This window comes from Tyto alba, unplaced genomic scaffold, assembly GCF_018691265.1.
Source record: "Tyto alba isolate M040663 unplaced genomic scaffold, T.alba_DEE_v4.0 Super-Scaffold_29, whole genome shotgun sequence".
Classification (NCBI taxonomy): domain Eukaryota; kingdom Metazoa; phylum Chordata; class Aves; order Strigiformes; family Tytonidae; genus Tyto; species Tyto alba.
Genome location: NW_024881303.1, coordinates 7,627,136 through 7,648,444, shown reverse-complemented (window position 1 = coordinate 7,648,444; position 21,309 = coordinate 7,627,136). Strand labels below are relative to the sequence as shown.

General features: G+C 44.2%; 1 protein-coding gene across 2 annotated transcripts in view; it reads right to left on the bottom strand.

Moving 5' to 3' along the window:
• Positions 1–3,186: 3,186 nt before the first annotated feature.
• The window catches only part of MNAT1 (MNAT1 component of CDK activating kinase), a 124,818-nt gene continuing 106,695 nt past the window's right edge, over positions 3,187–21,309 (bottom strand). The window contains exon 7 of one of the 2 annotated variants that reach the window (XM_042799032.1): positions 3,187–3,692. In XM_042799032.1, the coding sequence (XP_042654966.1) occupies positions 3,447–3,692 (246 nt within the window). In that variant the 3' untranslated portion in view covers positions 3,187–3,446. The remainder of the gene's footprint in view (positions 3,693–21,309) is intronic. The other variant, XM_042799033.1, reaches the window with a different exon arrangement.

The following is a 21,309-nucleotide window of genomic DNA, read 5'->3' as shown; positions in this document are numbered from 1 at the left end:
GATGTTTTGGTACTTTTGTCTGTTGTTTCATGCCCTGTGATAATTCAGTAACACAGACTGGGGTAGTTTTGTGCGGTCTCATTTGGGTAATGTGCAGTTTGTGGCAGAAACAGATCTCTCATTTTGTCAGGTCTAGCGAGATGAGTTGTATAACCCTTGCATTGGGTTCTCTCTGAAAAATGGTTTTAGTGTTTAAGAATATTGGATTACTGTTAGCAGATGCACAAACAGCTCTTGTGTAAGCAAGACAACCTTTCAGAAACTTAACCCGAGATACAAAAAGGCTCAAGTAACCATAGATACTTGTTCCTAGGCTTCTGAGTAATAAACACTTTTTAACACTGAGATTTAGTTAGGGATTAGCTGACTCCTAATTTAGTGCCTGCCCACCATTAAAGCAGGAAAGACTAGTGCCATTTGCGCAGTTGTAGATTCAGCACACGCTTGTATTGAAGCTCTAGCCTGGAACCAGTACCTGGCTGAACAGTCCTCTCGTCTTGAAACCGCATCCTCCTGGGGCTTTTGTGCCCCCACTGGCTCCCAGCTCTGCCCCTGCCTCCCCGCCTGCTGCTCTGGCCCTGGATGATCCCTCTGGCTGCCTGTATTCTGCAGGGATTCCAAAACCCTCTGCCTTTGATTTCCTTTTCTTACCCATCCAAACTATTGTTGGGCAACGTCGACCACAAATAGTTTATTTGGACAGAGAACTTGGATCACCCCCTTGGTTTCTGAGATTTTTCCTTCAGTCCCGGCTGGGCGCTCACGCCTAGCTGCGCTGTCACCAGACGGCCCTCGCCCTCCCTGGCTCTGCTGCCGCGGCTGCCTCCCCGGGGCCTGCAACCTGATGTCTTGGGCCTCACCCAAACAACCGCCGAGGCTCGTGGATTTGTTTTGCTCCATGTTACGGCCTTTCCCTTGGCTACACAGCCCGTTCTTGCGAGCAAGCCTTCACAGCTTGGTTACTGCTGGATTGCTTTTATCAAACCAGGGGAGAAAAATCATTATGACTCCCTTGCACTATCTGGAAAGCTGTTGCACAGATCACCTCCCCGGCCCGCCGCTCCAGCCTGAGCATTTCTCCACTGGCCTCTAAAGCGGTGTCACAGCAGCTCTAGCCTGTTTGTCCTGGCTGTCCGTGGCCGGCACATCGCGCCCTCTCCCTACCAGTCACCGCTCCTCTGAGCGCAAGCGCCGGCCTCGTGCCCCCAGCCCGCGATGCCACCTCTGCTGTCTGTCACCACGGCATCCCTTCCTCCTGCTGCGTTCCCCAGGAATACCGGGAAGCTGCTCCTGTTCTGCAGAGCCCTCCCTAAACGCTGCTGTCGCGACAAGGCCCTCGGCCGTTCTGACAGGGCAGTCACCCCACGACGGGTGTGAACGTGCCCGTCCGTACGGCTGGGGACCACAGATCCCTCTGACGGCGCGTTGCCTCTCAGTCCGAGTTTAGGGCTCCTTGGCGCTACCGCACTCGCAGAAACCCGGCTTCGATCGCCGTTTTTGTGTTCAGCAAGTCAACTACCTAACTCTGATTTTCAGCATGTGACTAAAGTATCCCAGGGCAGGGAAGGATTTTAGCTCTTACAGCTTTTGTTCACTTGAGGATTCCATGCCATTGTTGTTTTAGCATCACTTTAAATGCAAGTCGATTAATTATATGTAGCTATACTCGTAACCAGGGGTTTTTCCATATTTCTGTGCAGTTGCCACTTCTGTGTCTAACCCTCCCACATGAAATAGCAAACAACAGCAAACGTACACACAAGTTGCATGAGCGCATGTACATGATACATATTAATACACACATGCAGTTCTGCATTCATGAGGGCAATGACCTGAGGCTTTATGTACTCAATGTAAAGCAGATCATCGGAGAGGTGTCTCTTTACCAGCCCGGGTGAGCCCGGAGTAGTACAGCCTCCCCTCCCCAGTTGCTGCTACTCCCTCCCAGGGTCCAGAGCTGAACCCCAGGAGGACCGCTGCTATCTTCTGTCTGGGAGCAGGAGACAGGCTGTCGGGCATCTGTGACAGAGGGAGCGAACTCCCACAGCTCCTGGCTGCTAGAATAACCATCAGCTAGGCCCAGCGTTGGTGGCAGCCAACTACCACGAGCAAGGGAATGGAAAAATAAAGGACGCGTCAACTTTTAAGCCTTACAGAGGTTTAAAGGGGAGAGGAGGAAGGACCCCGGGTGGAACGCAGCACTGGTCTCGGGGCCAGACTACACCACGAGTTCAAGGGCACGAGTGGGCTCTCCCACGCCGCCTGGCTGAGCCCCACAACGCCCCCCCAGAGGTTTTCTGGCAAAGGCCGGGACCTGCCCCTGGCAGGGAGCAGGACTCCGCGGACTGTGAGCTTTGCTACACCTCGGCCTCGTGTGTAATGTTACCTGTCGGCAACTATTCTGGGCACAGACAATGGACTTTTTGGCACCTTCCTCCCCTTTCCTTTATAAAGCAAGCACCAAGTCTGGAATAGAGCTTATTCTTCTCTTTACTACAACATAGAAAAAATACCTTCATTTAGTACGCTCCAGAGCAGTGTTCAACAACTATTAACAGATGACCCATAAAACGTGGTCCAGGCTTTACTCTAGAGGCTCTCACTGTCCTGAGCAGTTTCCAGTCTCCTGCAGTTTATACACACTCGTGGCAAAGACCAGTCACGCCACAGAGGCCCATCTCTGCTGCAATTAGTCTACGCTCCACTACAAGAAGAGGGGAAGGAATACGTTAAAGTAGCAGATCAAGTGGCAAGGGTCATCCCTAAAGCCAGACAAAAGGATGTTCTTACTAAAAGAAGCTCCTGAACAAGTGACAAAGAAGTTGCAAACAGAGCTAGACAGGAAAAAAACAAATTTTGACTACTTGAATGACCCAGCCTTGTATTGAGGCTTCTTAGATTGCTTCTAGAGGAACTCAGTCAAAAAACTTTCAGCTAAAGATTTGTTTTCCAGACAAAGGTAAGAACCAAGTGACATCAGGAAGGATTCTGCATAAGAGTTGTGTCAGCATAGTTCCAGAGTTTCTCATCCAGCTGGCAGGAGGAAAAACCCACTTGTCTGAACTGGGGAAACTAGTTTTATGGGAAGAAAATGTAGGCTTGAATATTGACACTAAATGTTATAATCAAAATGGCATTTAAATGCTTGTGCAAATAAAACCCTGCAATAAGAGTAAAACCACAAACTTTAATAAAAAAGTCTGGCTTTATTTAAAAAAAATTTACAAGTGTATTTCTTTAAACCTCAAACATACACAGCTGAGTTATTCACATCTTCCATTAGATGTGGCTTATTGCTTCAGCCTCCCTCAGCAAAGTGCCACATGACTAACAAGTTTCCCCCTCCACAAAAATGTATCTACCATTTTACAAAGCTCTCGTGCAGATGTGGTTTTTTTGGTTGGTTGATTTTTTTTTTTTTATTCAACACTTAAACACACCTGGTTTTACACAGAAAAGTGACTGCAGCTTAGCTGTTGTACAGATGGCAGCAGTTTTACCCAACCTTTGCCAGCTTGATTCGCTTCTCGCTCCGCTCGGTGTCCCTTGATCACAGGCCGATGCACGCTGGCTAACTGGGGTGCCAGAAGAGACCACTGAAAGCATCCTGTAAGGCTCGGTAACAAGCAAGAGCAGAAGTGTAGCCTCCAGCGATATCCTGCACAGAGGCAGCTCGTACGTGTTTGAGATACCTAGAACAAAGACAGGCGTTCTTTTAGCGCAGAAATAAACACGTCAAACACCTGCGCAGTTGACAGTACAGTGAAGTTGAAGCTGCTTTTTGGGAGCAAGCAAGGAGACACAGGCCGCCTGCTGCCACCGATGAACATGTCAGTATAAAAACTTCCATCAGCTGAAACAATGCCGGTGCTGCTGCACCTCCAGCCACGCTGCCCTGCCAGCCCACCGAAAAACCTTGGCTCTTCGCAACAGGCTGCACAGGGTTAAGGACACCCCCTGGTTTGGGTGCTCTGTGCTCGCGCTGGGGCGGGGGTTGCATTCTCCCCCCCTTCAGTAGCTCCTTCTAAGACAACGAGGACAACCCAGGCCTTCCTCACTCCCCCGGGAACCGGGGGGGCTCGGCTCTGCCCAGGTAACTGGGCGCTCCCAAGAGCCGGCTCTGCCAGCTGCTCTGCTGACGGTGGGGCTGACCTTCCCGCTCCTGGGTCTGTCTGTATCTGGAGTAAGTCCACTGACGCTGGGGAATTAGATCCATGGGAGCCCGGCATCAACATTCTGGCTAAAGAAGCCTCTAAACTTCACCATTAATTAACCGCCACCACCCATCTGCGGAGCCATCTGACTTTACACCAAACCAGCCAGACCGACGAGCCGACGTTGAACCAGCTGCCCACGCTGGCACTGCCGCAAGCTCCTGGCTTGTGGCTCCTGGCTGCCCTCGGCTCCTTCTGAAGGCTCAAACCCAGCCGTGCACGCCGAGAAATCCCATTAAAGGTGCCTGCTCAGGGGGCCTGAATGGCTTCATTCAATGCTGTAACCCTGTAGCTCCTGCACCACACGTAGGGCAGATGCAAGCCCGGACCCTCAGCTACTTTTGCACCAAAACCCCATCAAACGCAGACGCAGGCTGCGGGCTAGCCCGCTCAGCACAGCGACCGTCTCAAACGCTGAACACCAGATAAAATACCATCAATGAGAGCTGCTTTTCACAGTGGCTGTGTAAGCCACGGAGCTTCAGCTAGCTGTTTTGATTCATCACTTGGTACATGTTGCTCCTGGGAAGGTTGAGTCATTCCACCTCTGGCTTGGCAATTCAAGCATAAACTTGCAAAACGCATACAGCCTTTTATAATGTTATCCCGAGAAACCTAAAACAGCTGCACTTTTGGCAGGAAAATACAGGACCACCAGTAAAATATCCAAAACAGTTGCATCTTTTAATTTATGACTGTACACTGTTTCCATAAAGAGTATATAAAACAGGTCAGATTTTATAGGTAAGACATAATAAATAGTCATACCCCTTGATGCCATAAACGTGTAGAAAAAGAGGTTACTTAGAAATGATTAATTACAGTTTTAAAACTGTATTTCTTGCACCTAATAACCACAATGCACAGACATGAGCAACATTTCTGAGTGATTGTTGGTGAGATGCTGAAGCTGAGAGGCTGAATTTGCCTCCTGGGGCCACGCTGAGGTGAGCTCTGCCGCTTTGTACCACCTCGTGATGGAGTCTGGTCCCCACTGCCGGGCACTGGTTCCCATCAGCACAGGCAAAGGCATGAGGGCACAAACCCTTTTAATAGTCTTTAGTCCAAAGGGAATCTATAAACACAGCAGCAAAGCCTGTCCTGTCTCTTAATTTGCAAGGGAAGATGATCTGCAGAGAGCTCTTGTTTTGTGGGAGAGTGCATTTAATAGATTTTTAATTTATTTTCTTTTTTTTTTTTTTAAACATTCTTGTTACTTGTGCCTTAATGTTTTAGGAGGAAAATCTCATCCTTCCCAAAGGCCCTTTACAACTGCTGTGGGAAACAGGAACTTCTTCCCCCAGCCAGGAATGAAGAAGGGATACTGACAACAAATAATTTCCTTCAAAACAGCAGTGTGAAACTACTTCCACCCTCCAAACTGAAGAGTCTTATAAAAACCAATTCCCATCTCAGATTTCACCTCTATCGTGTTTATCTCATCGCACAAAGTTTATTTTCCACTCATGCATGGAACAGTCCAGAGAAAACGGGGGATTACTTTACATTTCTATATTAACAAAGGTTGGTTGTGTGTTCTTCATTACTTACCTTTTGTTACTTACACATCACTAAAGGGACAGAGGCAGAGTCCATGTTTTCCCTTTTTTCAGGTCATCTGAAGTTGGGGCATTAGTTTCATAAGCAGGCCTGATTAACAGCTATTACAGCATTTATAGTTAATTGCTATGTGATCTCTGAAGCAATACAAAATCATTGCCAAAAAGGCTCAGATCAACTTTTACTACAGCAACCTGCATTAATTCTCCTTGCTCCTGTGAAACAAGCACGACATGCTGCTGGCTGTCAAGTGAGGTCTTTATTTTCTTGTTAAGTATCTAAACTTACTGCTCTTGACCCATTTCATTACTGTGGTACACCAGGCAATTCCAAAGAATCTGCCACGCTGAAGCCACACAATGAGAAGCGAATGTTTCGCCGGCTTTTCCACACCGATCCCCATCTGTGCTGCCTGAATCCGGCCGTGCCCTTCGCAGGAGAATCTCTCTGAACTGGATTCCTGGGGTTTTTGGCAGAGGTCAGCACATCTTTTCATGTACACCTTTACAACAGCAGCAGGAAGAAGCGCTTGCCAAGTTTTATTTCCAAAAAGTCAAGCTCCGTTAGGTCTTGGGACCTGGAGGTAATTGCTCTCACTAGTTAGCAAATTCCAGCACACTAGGTCTGTTTTTCATAGGTTTATTTTAAGTACCTGTAAATCTTATAAGCAGAAACCAGGAAAAAGAGGTTTGCTTTTTTTTGGTGCACAGTTTTTTAATGTAACTTGTTTTTACTGAGGGTAGACTAAAGTTAAAAAAAAGCCTGCACTATTATTTTTAAGCAGGGCTAAAGGGCCGTGTGTTCTCTGCCCCACGGTTTCACACTTCCCATTCACTGTAATGCCTACGCTTTGCTTCAGGCTCTGCCCAAACAAGTCCCCTTTCCTTAGCTGCAGCCATTGGATGTTGATCTTCCCCATTAACCTTTCACGTCAGTTAAAACACATCGTATTTTGTTCTTCATGAGCCTTCAGGGGACTCATTCCTGACCTTTAGTTTCTCATCACCATGCGCAAAAAAAAAAAAAAAAAAAAAAAAAAGCCTCCTGTTTTCAAGGAAAGAGGTGTAATTCACACTCGGTGCAGAGGCTCAGAATCAAGATGGTCATTCCTGGGGGTGGGTTTCCTTCGTGTTTTCTCTTTTCCAAAGGCCGTGTCACCATCCCTGCATTGGGAACGACTGGGACGGCTGGAGGACCGCGCAGCAGCACTGGGCGCGGCAGCGGGCGCCATCGCCCCGTGCCGCCCGCAGCCCCCGCACCGCTTGGCATCGCGGTTTGAGAGCCGGGACACAAACACCCGCTCGTCAGGCGGTGACACCCGAGACCTCTGGCAAACGGCCCCTCACTGCCCGGAAGGACGGTCTCCTTTCAGAGAGGTTCAGCAAAGACTTCAGAACCCATCAGAGAGGATGGAGAAACAGCACAATGAAACCAGGGTAAAAAAAACTAGCCAAAGAAACGAACCAAAAAAATCCAAAAGTAGAACATCCAACCAACAAGACAAAAAAAAAAAAAAAAAAACAACCTCAGTCCTTCCCTCTATCCACCCAACTGAGCGTATCCGTGCTTTGGATTATTTCACATAATCTTCCCACGTCTACCCAAGATAAATGCACTCCCACTGGTATTTCTGCAGATGCATCATTGGAGGTACATGTGGAATACTGTGTGTTTGGCATACAGATTTTACTTTTTTTGATCTATTAGGTATTTTATGGGGGTGAAGAAAAGAAAAATCATTCACGAGTTGTTTGACAGAAAAAAAAAAATAAAAAGATAATGTAGTTCTATTCCACAGAATAGATTTACTGCTCATCTGATTATCTGCAGTATCCAAGACAGAAAGTAATGGGGCAGACATTAGATCTGGGAAATTTTCCAGATTCATCATTTAAATAATAAATAGTGGTTGCATGAAAGCAAGCAAAATACTCCAGCCTGGAAAATTGTGTAAAGCATTAGTAACGCAGTAGCATACGCTCCATTCCTGAACCTTTCTGGAGACAATATTTTCATCAGATTTACCAAGTCTCTAAGATGAGATATCGATGCATTATTCGGAATATCACTGTAGAGACTGGCAAATGAGAGAGGCACGCAAGAAACTGGATTTTCTCTGGCCTGTTTTTTGTTGAGAAATGTGTAGCCTGGGTTACTCTATAGCCCCTGAGCAGGTAAAAAGAGCTCCTCCAAGCAACTGTGGTTTTGCTTGAACCAGTTCTACCACACAGTCAGTCCATGCAGCCAAAGCAGAATTTGCTTATAAAATAAGTTGAGTTTGTTGCTGTTTTTCATTAAATAGCCCTGGGAAATTCATTTAGGAATAGGTCTTCCCTAGGTATTAGTCAGAAACGGTGTGGCTCTCCCCTTTCAGAGACTGTAACATCTAAGCTAGGACAAAAACACCACACACCGAAAGCTGGTAATCAAACAAGTCATCCAGAATAGCAATTCATCCCTCCACAGACTAGCTACAAGCCTGATCCCAGGTCCTCAAAAGCCAAAAAGCAATCTTTCATCTATTTTAGCAGACACTCTTTGAGCACTATCATCGTATTCAGATCTTAACAAACACACCAGATATTACTGGTGTCAGAAATTCCTGCTGAACACCAGCCAGCACAGCCTGTTCCAACATATAATACAACTTTAACAGAACCATGAACTCGACAAAGGCTCCCCACGAGCCAAGCTCCATACCTCCCGCAGGCCTTGTGCCATGCCCAAGGTCACGCTTCCAGCCCTGACGGCAGCGAGGCTCCTACCATCACCCCTCCAGGGCAAGAAGAACTAAATGGCAGAAATAAATCCATTTAATAGCGGAATGGGAAAAATGCTCTCTGGAAAGTAATAGGTCCATGGCTGCCTCAAGGAATGAAGACCATCATTCGGTTGATAAATACAGCGTAACAGTTTTAATTAATTTGAATGTGACCAGGAATGGAGAACAGTTTTAATTAATTTGAATGTGACTAAAATGGAGAACAAATTATCACAATGTAGGGTTTGCTGCAAGCACCAGCGAACAGGCAGGTAGCTACCCACTGCGATAGCTGGGGGGGGTTGGTTGCTGTTTTGGTGATGGTGGTTTGGGTAGGGTTTGTTTTGATTTTTTTTTTTTTTTTTAAAGCCTCTGTGTATACAATTGCAGCAATCAGTGTGAACGTCAAAAAACTGTTAAGCATAATGAGGTCTTGGTATGAGATCCCAAGGCAAACAGAAAAATAACGTATTTTTAACCCGATTATGTCACGTGTTAGTCCTGCAGCAGGACAAGACCAAACGCAACCCATAGTGCAGGGGTACAAGGAAAAGTCAATCAAAATACCACAATACAGCTTTGGCTACAGATGAATCCTGCCAAGGGCAAGAGACCCTACCATAAACACCACCCCTGAAACCCCCGCAATCCCACTTGCAGACAGCGTTTTTACCCGTTCGGATTCAGCTTAGTAAGCCAGTCTATGTTATTATTAATAATACTGTTTAGCTATGCTGGTTTTCTGAGAGCTTAGTGAGCAGAAATTGCTCACCAAGGTGTCAGATGAGTGCCAGACCCCAGCACAAAGGAAGGAATACTACAGACATGGCCCTTTCTCTGCCACAAACTCGCTCAGCCCACTCCACGCACCCACGCGCCAGGAGACTGCGCAGGACTGTCACTTCATCGTCATGATTCGCAGAGCTGTGCCCGCAGCTCCTCTCCTTCCAGTCAGCCTGTGGCTGGGCATAGCAGCCTCCAGCACGCTTGTAAAACCACCACCTATGTCTCCAACACAGGGGACACAGCAGTGACCCCCGTATTTAGGGGCTGAAGCTGCCAGGACTGACTGCTGAGTGCACAGTTGGTATTACCAGCAAACCTGCCAGTTCCAACTGACTTTACCTTCGAGGACATTTTCAGAGGCTCACTGGAATTGCTTGGAAATAAACATATCTATACTTAGATGATGTTTGAGTATTTTTTCCCCCTTCTACTTCAGAGGGAAACTTCAAGAACTTTCCAATAAGAAAAAGTTAAAGTTTTCATCTTGCAATAAATTCTTTAAAAATCAGATGCCTACTGACTCTAATGGGTCTCTATTTATTACAGTGAAGACGTAGAAAAAGCTTCTTAATTGGGAGTTTGAGTTCATGGCTCCTAGAACTATTATTTCTCAGTTTTAGGTCTTGAAGTAAAGAACCCTGTTCTACCAGAAATAACTTTTCCCAGTAGAAAAGCCAAGAAAATCCCAACCCACCAAATCAATAAAAGAAATCTAGGACCTCTAGTGATTCTTTTTAGTCTCTACCATCTGCTTTTTCTAAATAGCAATTTGTTTCAACTGCTGTCAGTGTCTCGGAGCAGGAGTACATGTCAAGTGCGTGTAGTGAAACAAAGTTCTTTAAAATTGAAATAAAACAGGTCTGCCTCAGCTAAGATGGAACAGCATAGAGGTCTGCTACCAGGCACTGAAAGAGGAAAAAAAAGCCTAGATAAGTAATATTAGCCATGAAACAGCTGCCTCTGACAAAGCCAGTTCTGACTCCAAAGGTAGAGATCAGTGATGAATTATTCCTCCCTCTCTTCCCCCATTCCTCTTCTCCCTTGTATCAGAGTGCAAACACTGCAGACCCTGGCAGCCCAAAGCCACACGTGTCCTGCTGCAACAGCAACCCCGCAGCACCTCCGGGCTCAGTGCTCCCGCTCCAAATCCTCACCCTTCAGTTACTGCAGTGACCGATAAAAGAATTTCCAGTGTGTTTACAATAAAAACTAAGGCACTTATATTTGATGTTTCACATAAATTCTTTCCTCTTCTAATGGTGAACCACATACATAAACTGTAAAATATTTCGAATTACCTGTATCAGAGATCTTATTAGAAATTACCTATGACGTTGGTAAGTACAGTTGTGAACCCTGCAGTAGAAAAATCTTTAAATGCAAAGACACAAAGGCAAAGAAGCCATCCTTGGTGGGGGAAGAGAAGAGAATCAAATCTTCCCATACTACTTTCCCTGAAAACTTCCTCTTTTTGTAACAAAATCCAGACACCAAACATTTCCACTGAAAAGCTAATACACTGGGGGATGGAATCATAGAATAATTTTGGTTGGGAGGGACTTTTAAAGGTCATCTCATCCAACCCCCCTGCAATGATCAGTGACATCTTCAACTAGACCAGGCTGCTCAAAGCTCCGTCTAACCTGGCCTTGAATGCTTCCAATGGGGCATCCACCACCTCTCGGGGGAACCTGCTCCAATGTTCCACTACCCTCATCACAAAATTATTTCTTTACATCTAATCCAAACCTACCATATTTTAGTTTAAAACCATTATCTCTTGTCCTATCCCCACATCCCCTGATCCAGAGTCCCTCCCCATCTTTCCTGTCCCCCCTTTAAGCCCTGGGAGGCCACTCGAAGGTCTCCCCGGAGCCTTCTCTTCTCCAGGCTGAACCCCCCCAACTCTCTCAGCCCGGCCCCCCAGCGGAGCTGCTCCAGCCCCCCCAGCATCTTCGTGGCCTCCTCTGGACTCCCTCAAGTAGCTCCATAACCTTCTGATGTTGGTAGCCCCAGAGCTGGACCCAGCACTGCAGGGAAGGTCTCACGAGAATGGAACGGAGGTGGAAAATCCCCTCCCTCGACCTGCTGGCCACGCTGCTCTTGATGCAGACCAGGACACGGTTGGCTTTCTGGGCTGAGTGCATGCTGCTGGCTCATGTTCAGCTTTTCATCCACCAATATCCCCTTCTCCGCAGGGCTGCTCTCAAACCCTTCATCCCCCAGCCTGTATTGATATTAGAGGTTGCCCCAACCCACGGGCAGGACCTTGCCCTTGGCCTTGCTGAACTCCATGAGGTTTGCCCGGGCCCACCTCTCCAGCCTGGCCAGGTCCCTCTGGATGGGATCCCTGCCCTCCTGCGTGTCACCCACCACACAGCTCGGGGTCGTTGGCAAACTTGCTGAGGGTGTATTCGATCCCACTGTCTATGTCATTGATGAAGACATTAAACATTATTGGAAGAGGGAAATTTTCTTGTGACAGCTATCTCAAAATACATCTTCAGTGCTCCTAAATAAATGAATCATTAAAAAACCTCAACTCTTCTACCAGTAACAAAAGTTTAAAGGATGAAAAGTTTTAGAGCACACCTGGTTCTTCAGCATTTTCCTAGCACTGCAATTCTACTGCTGCTCTAAATTCTAAATAGATGTGAGGTATCATAATCAGGTACCCACATTTATTTAACAAGATAAACATTTGCCTTTGGAGTACCTGAGAAGCCAGTACTATAGCCTAAAGGTAAGATGAAAAAGCACGGAGAAATGAAGATCAAAAGAACAAGGAGAAATGCCTTCTGACCCACAGAAGCTGTCTGATATCGTTTTAAAAGAACTGGGTGTTTTAAAGTGTAAAGACAGGAAACTAATGATGAAAAAAGGTTTTATAGAATAAAGGAAGCTTTGTATTACTCTGACCTAATACGCATTTTCTACATTTTCTATGCCCCAGGCTGAATGACAGTCCTGGGATACCACTTGCAGGCAGCGCACACAGGGTCCTGCAGGTAATGCCATAACAACAATTTCTAGACAACTCCGGTCCCGCTGAAGGGTCCTACCCAGGAAGGGACCAGCCTTAATACATTATTTCATTAAGAGAAAGACTATAGACTCAAGGACTATCCACTTAAAGCACTATAGACTACAGACTTAAAGCACTCTGAAATGGGACATAAACCCTTTAAATGGTGCAAGCTGAACTATATCCATCTTCAGAGGAACTGCAAATCCAATTACACCTGTAGACAATATTTTAAAAATGTTAACAAATGAAATAAACCTCTTTTTTTCACTGAGGAATTATGCAAACTAGAGATTTATATTCAATAAGAATTCAGGTATATAAATCCAGTGCATGCTTGATAAACACATTTTGCAGCTCACGTGAGTCCAGAATTCACAAGTGGTGTCTGCATATTTACTTTGATAATAATCAAATGCTACATTTATGTAGGTTTTTAACATTTGACCAGGCAGAATCACTTCAGATGAGGTGCCACAGTTTCAATATTAGAAAACATAAATACCAGTGGGAGTGAGCAGCCATTGCTGTCTCTGCAGTAGATTCAGTGATCTGAGCTAATGCAGGAGATCTTGAATACGCTTTCAAAAGTTAAAGCAATAACAGAGGTCATATTGTTTTGCTGTGGGTTTTTTAGTTTAAAAAAAAAAAAAAAAGAAACCTCTGAACCTGCTAGAGCACACCATAATCCCCAAGAGTCAAACTTCAGAGAAAGGAAGCATATTCTCAGCTGGTCTAAATCAACATTATATATAGATTTCTGTGCTGTAACAGGGCAGGTTCAAGACAACCATTATCTGAAAGTTCTCATTTTAGCAAGTGACTGCCTGTTTGAAAATAGAAATGGGAAACGGAAAGCAGAACCTGCAAATACATTAATCCTTCACAAGCAAAGGAAAACTAAAGGCAGCCCTATTCTTTTTGTTCACGTGTTTCTACTCTATAAAGGATATTTTTATACATGTTCTGTGATGACTTTTCTTTCTTCAGTTGTTGGGGGCTTCCTCAAATCCCACTTTCCTCCCAGTAATATACTTAGCTCCTTTAATGGCTCCATACATGTCAGTCAAGAACCATCACCAATTTGGTTGTGTAAACAGTTTGCTTCTTGCATCTCACCACGTCTCAGCACCACACATTCCCGCTGGTGCTCCAGACACCATCTCTGAAACACGCGCAACCACTACCATTTGGATGATTCTTCTTTTTTTTCCTCCTTCAAACTGAAAGGATTTTTACTTAAACTCTTTCCTAAATAGCTGCTTGAATTCATTATCCCCTGCGTACTTAGCTGGTAACAAAAGGTTAACATTTATTTCCAGAAGCCCTGCTCACAGGGAGCCTTCCTTCAGCGCAAGTGACTTCCGTAACTCGTGCCTCTGCGAGCAGAGGGGTGGCGAGCGCCCTTGGATGAGCGGGGGGCACCTGGCCCCCCATTTGTCATCTTCCTGAGGTCACCCGCCAGCTGTCTGTCCTCTCAACACCCAGCCTCGCCACCGTGGCGAAGGCATTCTCCCTTGCTCAGGTTTCCAGGTCTGAACTTCCAGATACAGTAAATCAATCAGCCATCGCAGAAACTGCTCAAACAAGTGCAAGTAAGCATTTTAACACCCTTGAGCAGCCTCGCTGCGTAACAAGGACACTGCAGTCCTAGCTGGAATCCAGCAAAGCACTCGCTCTGCATGACTAGTATAGATTACACTTCAGGGGACTGCAGAACTGCAGCTACATTTAGTCTATGACTAAATCAGGCTCCACTCATACTTGACCCTGAGAAGAATGTCATTGAACACAAGGGACTTTTCTCAGGATGATCTTGTATTTTTTTTTCTTTTCAATGGTTGAAAAGACCATTAAACCATCATTTCTGTAATTGTGAAGTAGCTCTACCTTTAACATGTTGTGGAAATGTTTTGGCATGTCTTGATCTTCAAATTCTTTGTCCTTCCCCCTGCCTTCCAACTCCATTCCTCTTCCCGCATGCTACGTTTAGGACAAAGGTCACCAGAAGAACATGGATATGTTTTAATAATTATTATTACTCTGAGGAAGTTAACCACTGTTTTGTAACTCACTACCTGAGTCAGGATTGTTTTCATAGGCTTATCTTGTTTTTTTTAAGGATAGGGCAAGTTCAGACTTAAAGACGTCACTGTGTCTTTCCCCATGGCTAGGGGAACATTTCCTTGGGTTCCACTCCAGGAACACAGCATCTCTTCTGTAGGCAAAAAGAGAGAACCAAACTTTTATTCTGAAAGACAGTTCTGTTGGACACACAAATTCCTCGTTTAGGATAAAAATTCCCTACTGTTTCCAACTCTCTGCCTTTTTCTCCGACTTCCGCACACCCCACTGCGTACCATAAATCCCCCAGCGCACGGCAAGCAATCCATATTGATGAACCGGGGCTTTGAGTGGGCTACATGAAAGACATTCCTCCTGGACCAGCTTCCATGTAAATTATGCAGCTGTGAAGCAAACGGAGCCCTTTCTGAACAGAGCGCTCAGTCAGTAACATATACAGAAAGAGGATGGAGATGCACAGGGACTTTTCCCCCCCCGCTTATTCAGTACATTTTGCTTGATGCGCAGTTCTGTGGCAACAGACCACAAGGATGGTTCCTGGTTGTACCACAACTGCAGAGTACAGGATGACCTGCTACCAGCAGAGAGGAGATATTTTTGCCCCAGGAGCTCTCGTAAGGACCTTGACTTTGGGCCGGAGGCTGGAAATGGATCAGAGTTTTTTCCACATTGAAGGACTGTGTTTTAGTCCCAGCAAGGGAGGAGAGAGCCCCTGGGTGACTCAGGTGTCAGGCATGGGCACAGGCCGCCTGCAAACTCATGGAAGTCAAGAGCCGCCTCCGCCCCGACACGCTCCCCCAGTTTGCCTCTTCCATCTACCTGCGCTGCTGCACGGCTCTGAAATGCCACTGCAGGGCACTGATCCCAGTGAGAACGAGGAGGCTGGACCTAAGGGGAAAAAAACATCACCTTCTCCCCCCTCTGCCAGAATAAAGGACTAAGAGCAGGAAAATAACACCAGAAATGCATTTACCACAGCCACAGCCTTTGCCCCCAAACCACTTCTGATGGAGAAAACATCATCTGAACAAAGAAAAAGCTGGATATAACCTCAGCTTTGAAAATACTGTCTCCCCAGGTCAGTTGGTCTGTTTGGTTTTCACTGTGACACAGCATCCTCTGCTCTGACAGAGTAGCAATGAATTCATGTCATATGGTAATTCCAGTTCAGTATGACTCAAACAAAATAGCACAAGATGCACAAGAATTTCTAGAGGGTTTTTAACCTCTGATACTGATCAGATAAATAAGCTGCCAAACCTAATAATTATCTCAAATGAATAACTACGAGCACAGAGCTGCTCTGTGCTCATAGTTATTCATTTGAGATAATAAGAACTCAAAGTTATTTTCTTCGGGCATTTGAAAAACATAAATGTTGAAAGCAAAAAGATTAAATAGTTTCATTCAAGCTGCAAAGATGAGACTGTTCAGGTCAAAACAAGGTGAAAAAAACAGCCTGCCTGGTATTGCAGCTGACTAATGCTCTAATGCATTAGACCCTCGGCTTCTTCAGGTTCTGGTTGCTGCTGATCAGGTCAGCATTTCAGCCTGATGTTGAGGATCAGGTTTACAGCTCTCAGCCATGCTGGCATCTGTTCCTCAGGAAGGGCCCGAAGAGGTGCGAGGGACAAAAGAGAGGAGGGCAGGAGCGAGGCGCCAGGGCTTTTCCTCAAAACCACGGCTGGGCTAAGGATTAGAAGCATCTGCCCAAGTGATGTGCAGCCTTTAGCTGAGCTCTCAAACACCAGCCTGCAAAGGAACCGTTCAGCCCCACTCTGTACCACAGAGCAGTCAAGAACAGGTCACAAAGGTGGAGGGGAGACGGGGAAAGAGTTGCTCCATTCTCTTGAAAAATATTGTTATAGGAGAATGAAGAAAAAAAAAAAAAACACTCCTTCAATCCTAAGAAGTTTCTTCCTATCTGTCAACATATGGTAGTAGCTATTATTATTTGGCTTCAATATAAAGTATCATTTTAAGCCCATTTTTCTATTTTAATGGTTTGACACTGCTATTGTGAAATCTGGGTGCAAATCTCTGTATTTTATTGTCCTCCTCTATTGTGCCCTGGTGGAATTTCTAGATGGGAAAAAGCAGTGACGATGGGAGATTTTCATTTTACTCTACCAAAAAGACAATGAATTAAGTGTCTAAATGGTATCATTCTTTATTTTATATAATTCCTGTTGAATTAATTTTTATTCTCTGCTGCTTTCAGGATAATACAATTTCCTGAACCAGCAGGAGCACAGAAGTGTGCTGAGTTAGACAGAATCCCTTAGCTTCACCTGGGGGAGAAAAGTGCTAACAGAGTTGTTACAGAGGAGTGACATTCACAATTACTGAAATTCTCCATAGATTATTTGTATAACAACTTCACCCACCTTGCAAAGTGCATCCTCAATAAACATAACCAAAGAAGTTGTGCATACTGATTAAATTGATTCTGAAACCCTCTGGTGCAGAAACTGCATTTTTAAACGTTCACTGAGAGTGCCTAGCAATTGTGCGGGGAATATTAATAAATAATGACATTTAATAAATTATCTGGTGATACCCTGCTGAGGAGAGAACTCACATTAACACTAGGTGGCAGAAGGCTCTGTCACATTGAAGACACCTGCAAACAGATATACTCATAGACCTAGACTTAAGTCTGATAGCTCATTTTAGAAAAACTAAAGGCAAAACAGTTGAAAGCAAAATAGCTGTAAAATATCACTTTCCATCCAGTCTTCCAGTTCTAATTTTGCCTGTGATACCTTCAGCACACATCATTTCACTGATTAAAAGATCACTGGCTATCCCTGAATCTGAATACACCTTCTAAACTTGAACCTTAAATCAACTCTTATTCAATTCACATGAAATTCTGTATGTGACAAATTATTCTGTTATGCTTTTATTTAAGTAAAAGAGGAATTCACAGTTTAAAGAAATAAATAGCCATTAGGGCAAGTACACTGTAAAAACATACACTGCTAGTTACCCTGAAAGATGCTTGAAACAGATCTTGGAGTGCTATAGCAAGCACACTTCTGATGCTGAAAGAAACCCAACCACCTACAAGCAAACTCAAGTCAAAACTGCACAAGAGTCACTGTGGAAGAGGTCTCTGAAAAATGGAAGCTGCTCCTTCATGGAGATGCATTCTCAGGAGATACTTTTGTAATTACATATAAAATTCCATGGTGGGTTGTTTTGTTTTTTTTTTTTTTCCCCATTTCCTCTTCCCACCCCCACCACCCTCATTTAAAGTGCTCTATTTTCCTTTATTTTGGCTACTCTCTTTTCAACTAAATTTCTCTCTCGTCTAGTCCAAAACCAATATATATAAGGAACAAAAATTTTAATTTCCAGTAAAAAAGACAGGTGAATAAATTTCAGCAATCACAACTCAAAGTCTTTATACAAAGAAGAATTTGCTGTGTGGGCTCTAACAACCTGGACAGAAAAGAAAGCAATGTCACATGTAAGGAAGAAGCCACAAACACAGAGAGAAAAAGTGGAAGACAACCAATGTCGACATGTTGAAAAACAAAAGGGGGTGGGAGGGGAATGACACACTATTTCCTCAGACAACTAGAGCTGACAGCAAAGATTTCTTCTAGATTACTGTGGCTCCACTGCTTTTACACTTGCCAACCAGTAACACCCCAGATTTACAGCGCTTGAGGGTTGGGTTCTACAAGTGTAGCTGGTGCCAACAAAGAGCTCGGTAGCCTTGTAGCAGGTTATTTTGCACCTCTAGTCATGGAGGCTCTTTGTGTTTAAATATAGCATATTTTATCATTCACAGTTGTCAGCAGTGGAAATTGTCATCTAAGCAATAAAAGATGCTGTTGAAGAAACAGGAGGGGTTGGTTAGAAAGTAAAAATTATTTTGGCCATGACAACTCATCTCGCTGCCCATTTTGAAGGTAAAGGATCAAGCCACCCATTGCAAATTGCTGCCTGAGAATCAGAAAAATCAATAGTAGGTAGGAAAGCCTACTTGCCAAGGCTACAGCCACTGCCAGCAGATTATTAATGCATCTGTCTGCATTCTTTAATGTTTCCTAAGAAGCAACTATGTTAACTGAAAAGGTGTGATGTGTCACCAGTCATTCTCTTCTCTCCTCTTCATTTTCTCTCTATATTAAAACCTTGGCTACCAAAGAAAACAATCATGTTTCACCTCATCTTTTCCCAGCTTTTCTGAAGTTCAGTTCCTGCTCCACAGCAATATATACAGTCTAAGTACTATCCCTGACAAGCTGTTTGACAACCCTAAGTTGCACATCTATTTTACTCCCAGAGATTTGGAGTTGGTAGGGCTTAGATGGGAAATGGAGGCCAATTAAAATAAACACAGACAATATCAATGAATTCTTCAGAAACACACAAGACAAGCAAAATGAAACACTACTAGCTTTTGCCCACAATTAGAATTCAGCCCATCCTGCAGGCTGAACACACTGGCTGCAGTCCAGAAAGACACTTAAGCACATGTCTTATTTTAAGCATGTGAGTAGTCTCATTGATTTTTCACTCATGCCAGTAAGAATATTCAATGTGCTTAAAGTTAAGCACATTGTTAAGTGCCTTCCTGGATCAAGGCCAGGCTATTTAGCCCTTGCAAGAGTTAGTCTGCAGAATATTTACCATTATTTTAAGTTCTCAAGACTTTCTTCGAGATAAAGTTTTATGGTGTATGGAAATATTTCATTCATCGAGTACCATAACAGCAATGACCGGTTTACAGCAACCTTCAGGGAACAAGTATTCTTCCCCTTCCCACATCTTCTAAAGCAGTAACTGGAAGGATTATCAAGACACATAAACAAATACGGCAATAAAGAGAATTAGTTTTGAAAGGGAAGCCAGCAGTCTTACTGATCTGGAAAGCAAGACTCGCACCATAGTGAGAAGCTGACAGGCATATTCATTTTCAGTAAAAACTAATAAAGTCATTTGCCAATATACCATTCCAATAGTACGTCCTGTACAGTAACTTTGAAAAACAAGCTAACTGTTGACTGAAATTAATTATCACAATAAGCACATATTCAAGTCCAAGGAGGTAGATTTCAAAACTTTCTGGACAACCTGTTCCAGCGTTTGGCCTCCCTCGCAGTAAACCTGTTTTAATAGAATTCCCTGTATTTCAGCTTGTGCCCACTGCCTCTCGCCCTCTCACTGGGCACCACTGAGAAGAGTCTGGCTCTGTCCCCTTTACCGCCTGCCCTCCGTCAGGTATTTACACACAGTGACAAGATCCTTCTGAGCCTTCCCTTCTCCAGATTGAACAAGGCCAGCTCCTTCAATTTAACCTCACACAGCATATGCCTCAAGTCCCTGCTCATTCCCGTGTGTCCATGTCTCTTGCGCTGGGGAGCCCCGGACTGGACCCAGCACTCCAGATGTGTCTCACCAGTCCTGAGCAGCGGAGAAGGATCACCTCCCTCGACCTGCTGATAATGCTCTGCCTAATGCAGCCCAGGAGGCTGTTGGCCTTCTTTCCCACAAGGACACATTGTTGGCTCATGGTCAACCTGGTGTGCTCCAAGGCCTTCTGTGCAAAGCTGCTTTCCAGCTGGTTGGTCCCTAGTCTATACTGGTACATGGGGTTATTCCTCCCCAGGTGCAGGACTTTGCACTTCTCTTTGCTGAACTTCACGAGATTGCTGTCAGACCACTTCTCCAGCCCGTCAAGGTCCCTTTGAAGGGCAGCACAACCATCTGGTGTATGAGCTGTTCCTCTGAACTTTTTATCGCCTGCAAACTTGCTGAGAATACACTCTTTCCTATCAGCCTGGCAGTAATGACGAAGCTAAGCAGTATTGGTCCCAGTATTGACCCCTGGGCTATACCACCAGGTCCTGTATTGCTTTGAAATCCACAACATGTAACAGTGTTAACATCACTAGATTGTATTGGCTTAACTAATTCCTATTTTTAAATTAAGATGGTTAAATGAGTGCAGTATTTTAATGTATGCAAGAATCAAGTCTGTTTCTGAACACTATCTGCTGACTTAAATCATTCTTAAAAGTTAATTTCCTTTAAGAAAAGTTCAAAAATCATTTATGACTTCAGAAGGAGAGACTTTTTCTTGAACTGCTTTAATATGTAGCTAACCCAAATGGTGGACTTTAATAAGAAATCATTTCTGTGGACAAAATTGCACCATCACTTGAAGAAACGAGAGCAACAAGAAAGCTGTATTCCAGAATTGGGATTATAGCCAGTTTATGATGGAAAAACATTAAATGCTTATGGCATAATTATAATGTTACAGCATTTGCTGCCAGAATTACAAAAATTATTGTTAAAATTATGCCCTAAATAGAATGTTGTTTAGCTAAACTGAAAGCACATTCCAAGAAATGTGAAAAAACAAACTTACCATGATTCCAAATCTAAATTATGCATACTAAGGGCTTGTTTTAATAAAAGTACATTTAATGGCTGAATAAAGTTCCTCAAAAATATATTTTAAAGATAATGAATACCCGATGTCCAAAAGAGTGTCACATGAAATTTCATCACTGACTCATGTAAACTAACCTCAAATTTAACCAAATGCAACTGTGATCAATATTGTGTCAATCTGAAAATATCTGGGTTTTATGGCAACAAAACCAGATGTAAGGATGAGTAAAAAGTTGGACTCCACAAACAGAATGGAGTTCTTTGCCACTGAAAGGTCTGGAACAGTTATACTGACAGGGAGAAGCCATAAGAATTAGAAGTTTTGATATCATTGCCACATTTTGCAAGAAGAGAGAGTCAAGTGCAGGAGAAATAAAAGCTTGTTACTGTTGCATATTATCTATTTTTTTTCTTTTACAGATAGTATTCTCCACTTTTAGGTAGTTTGTTTGGGCCATGGA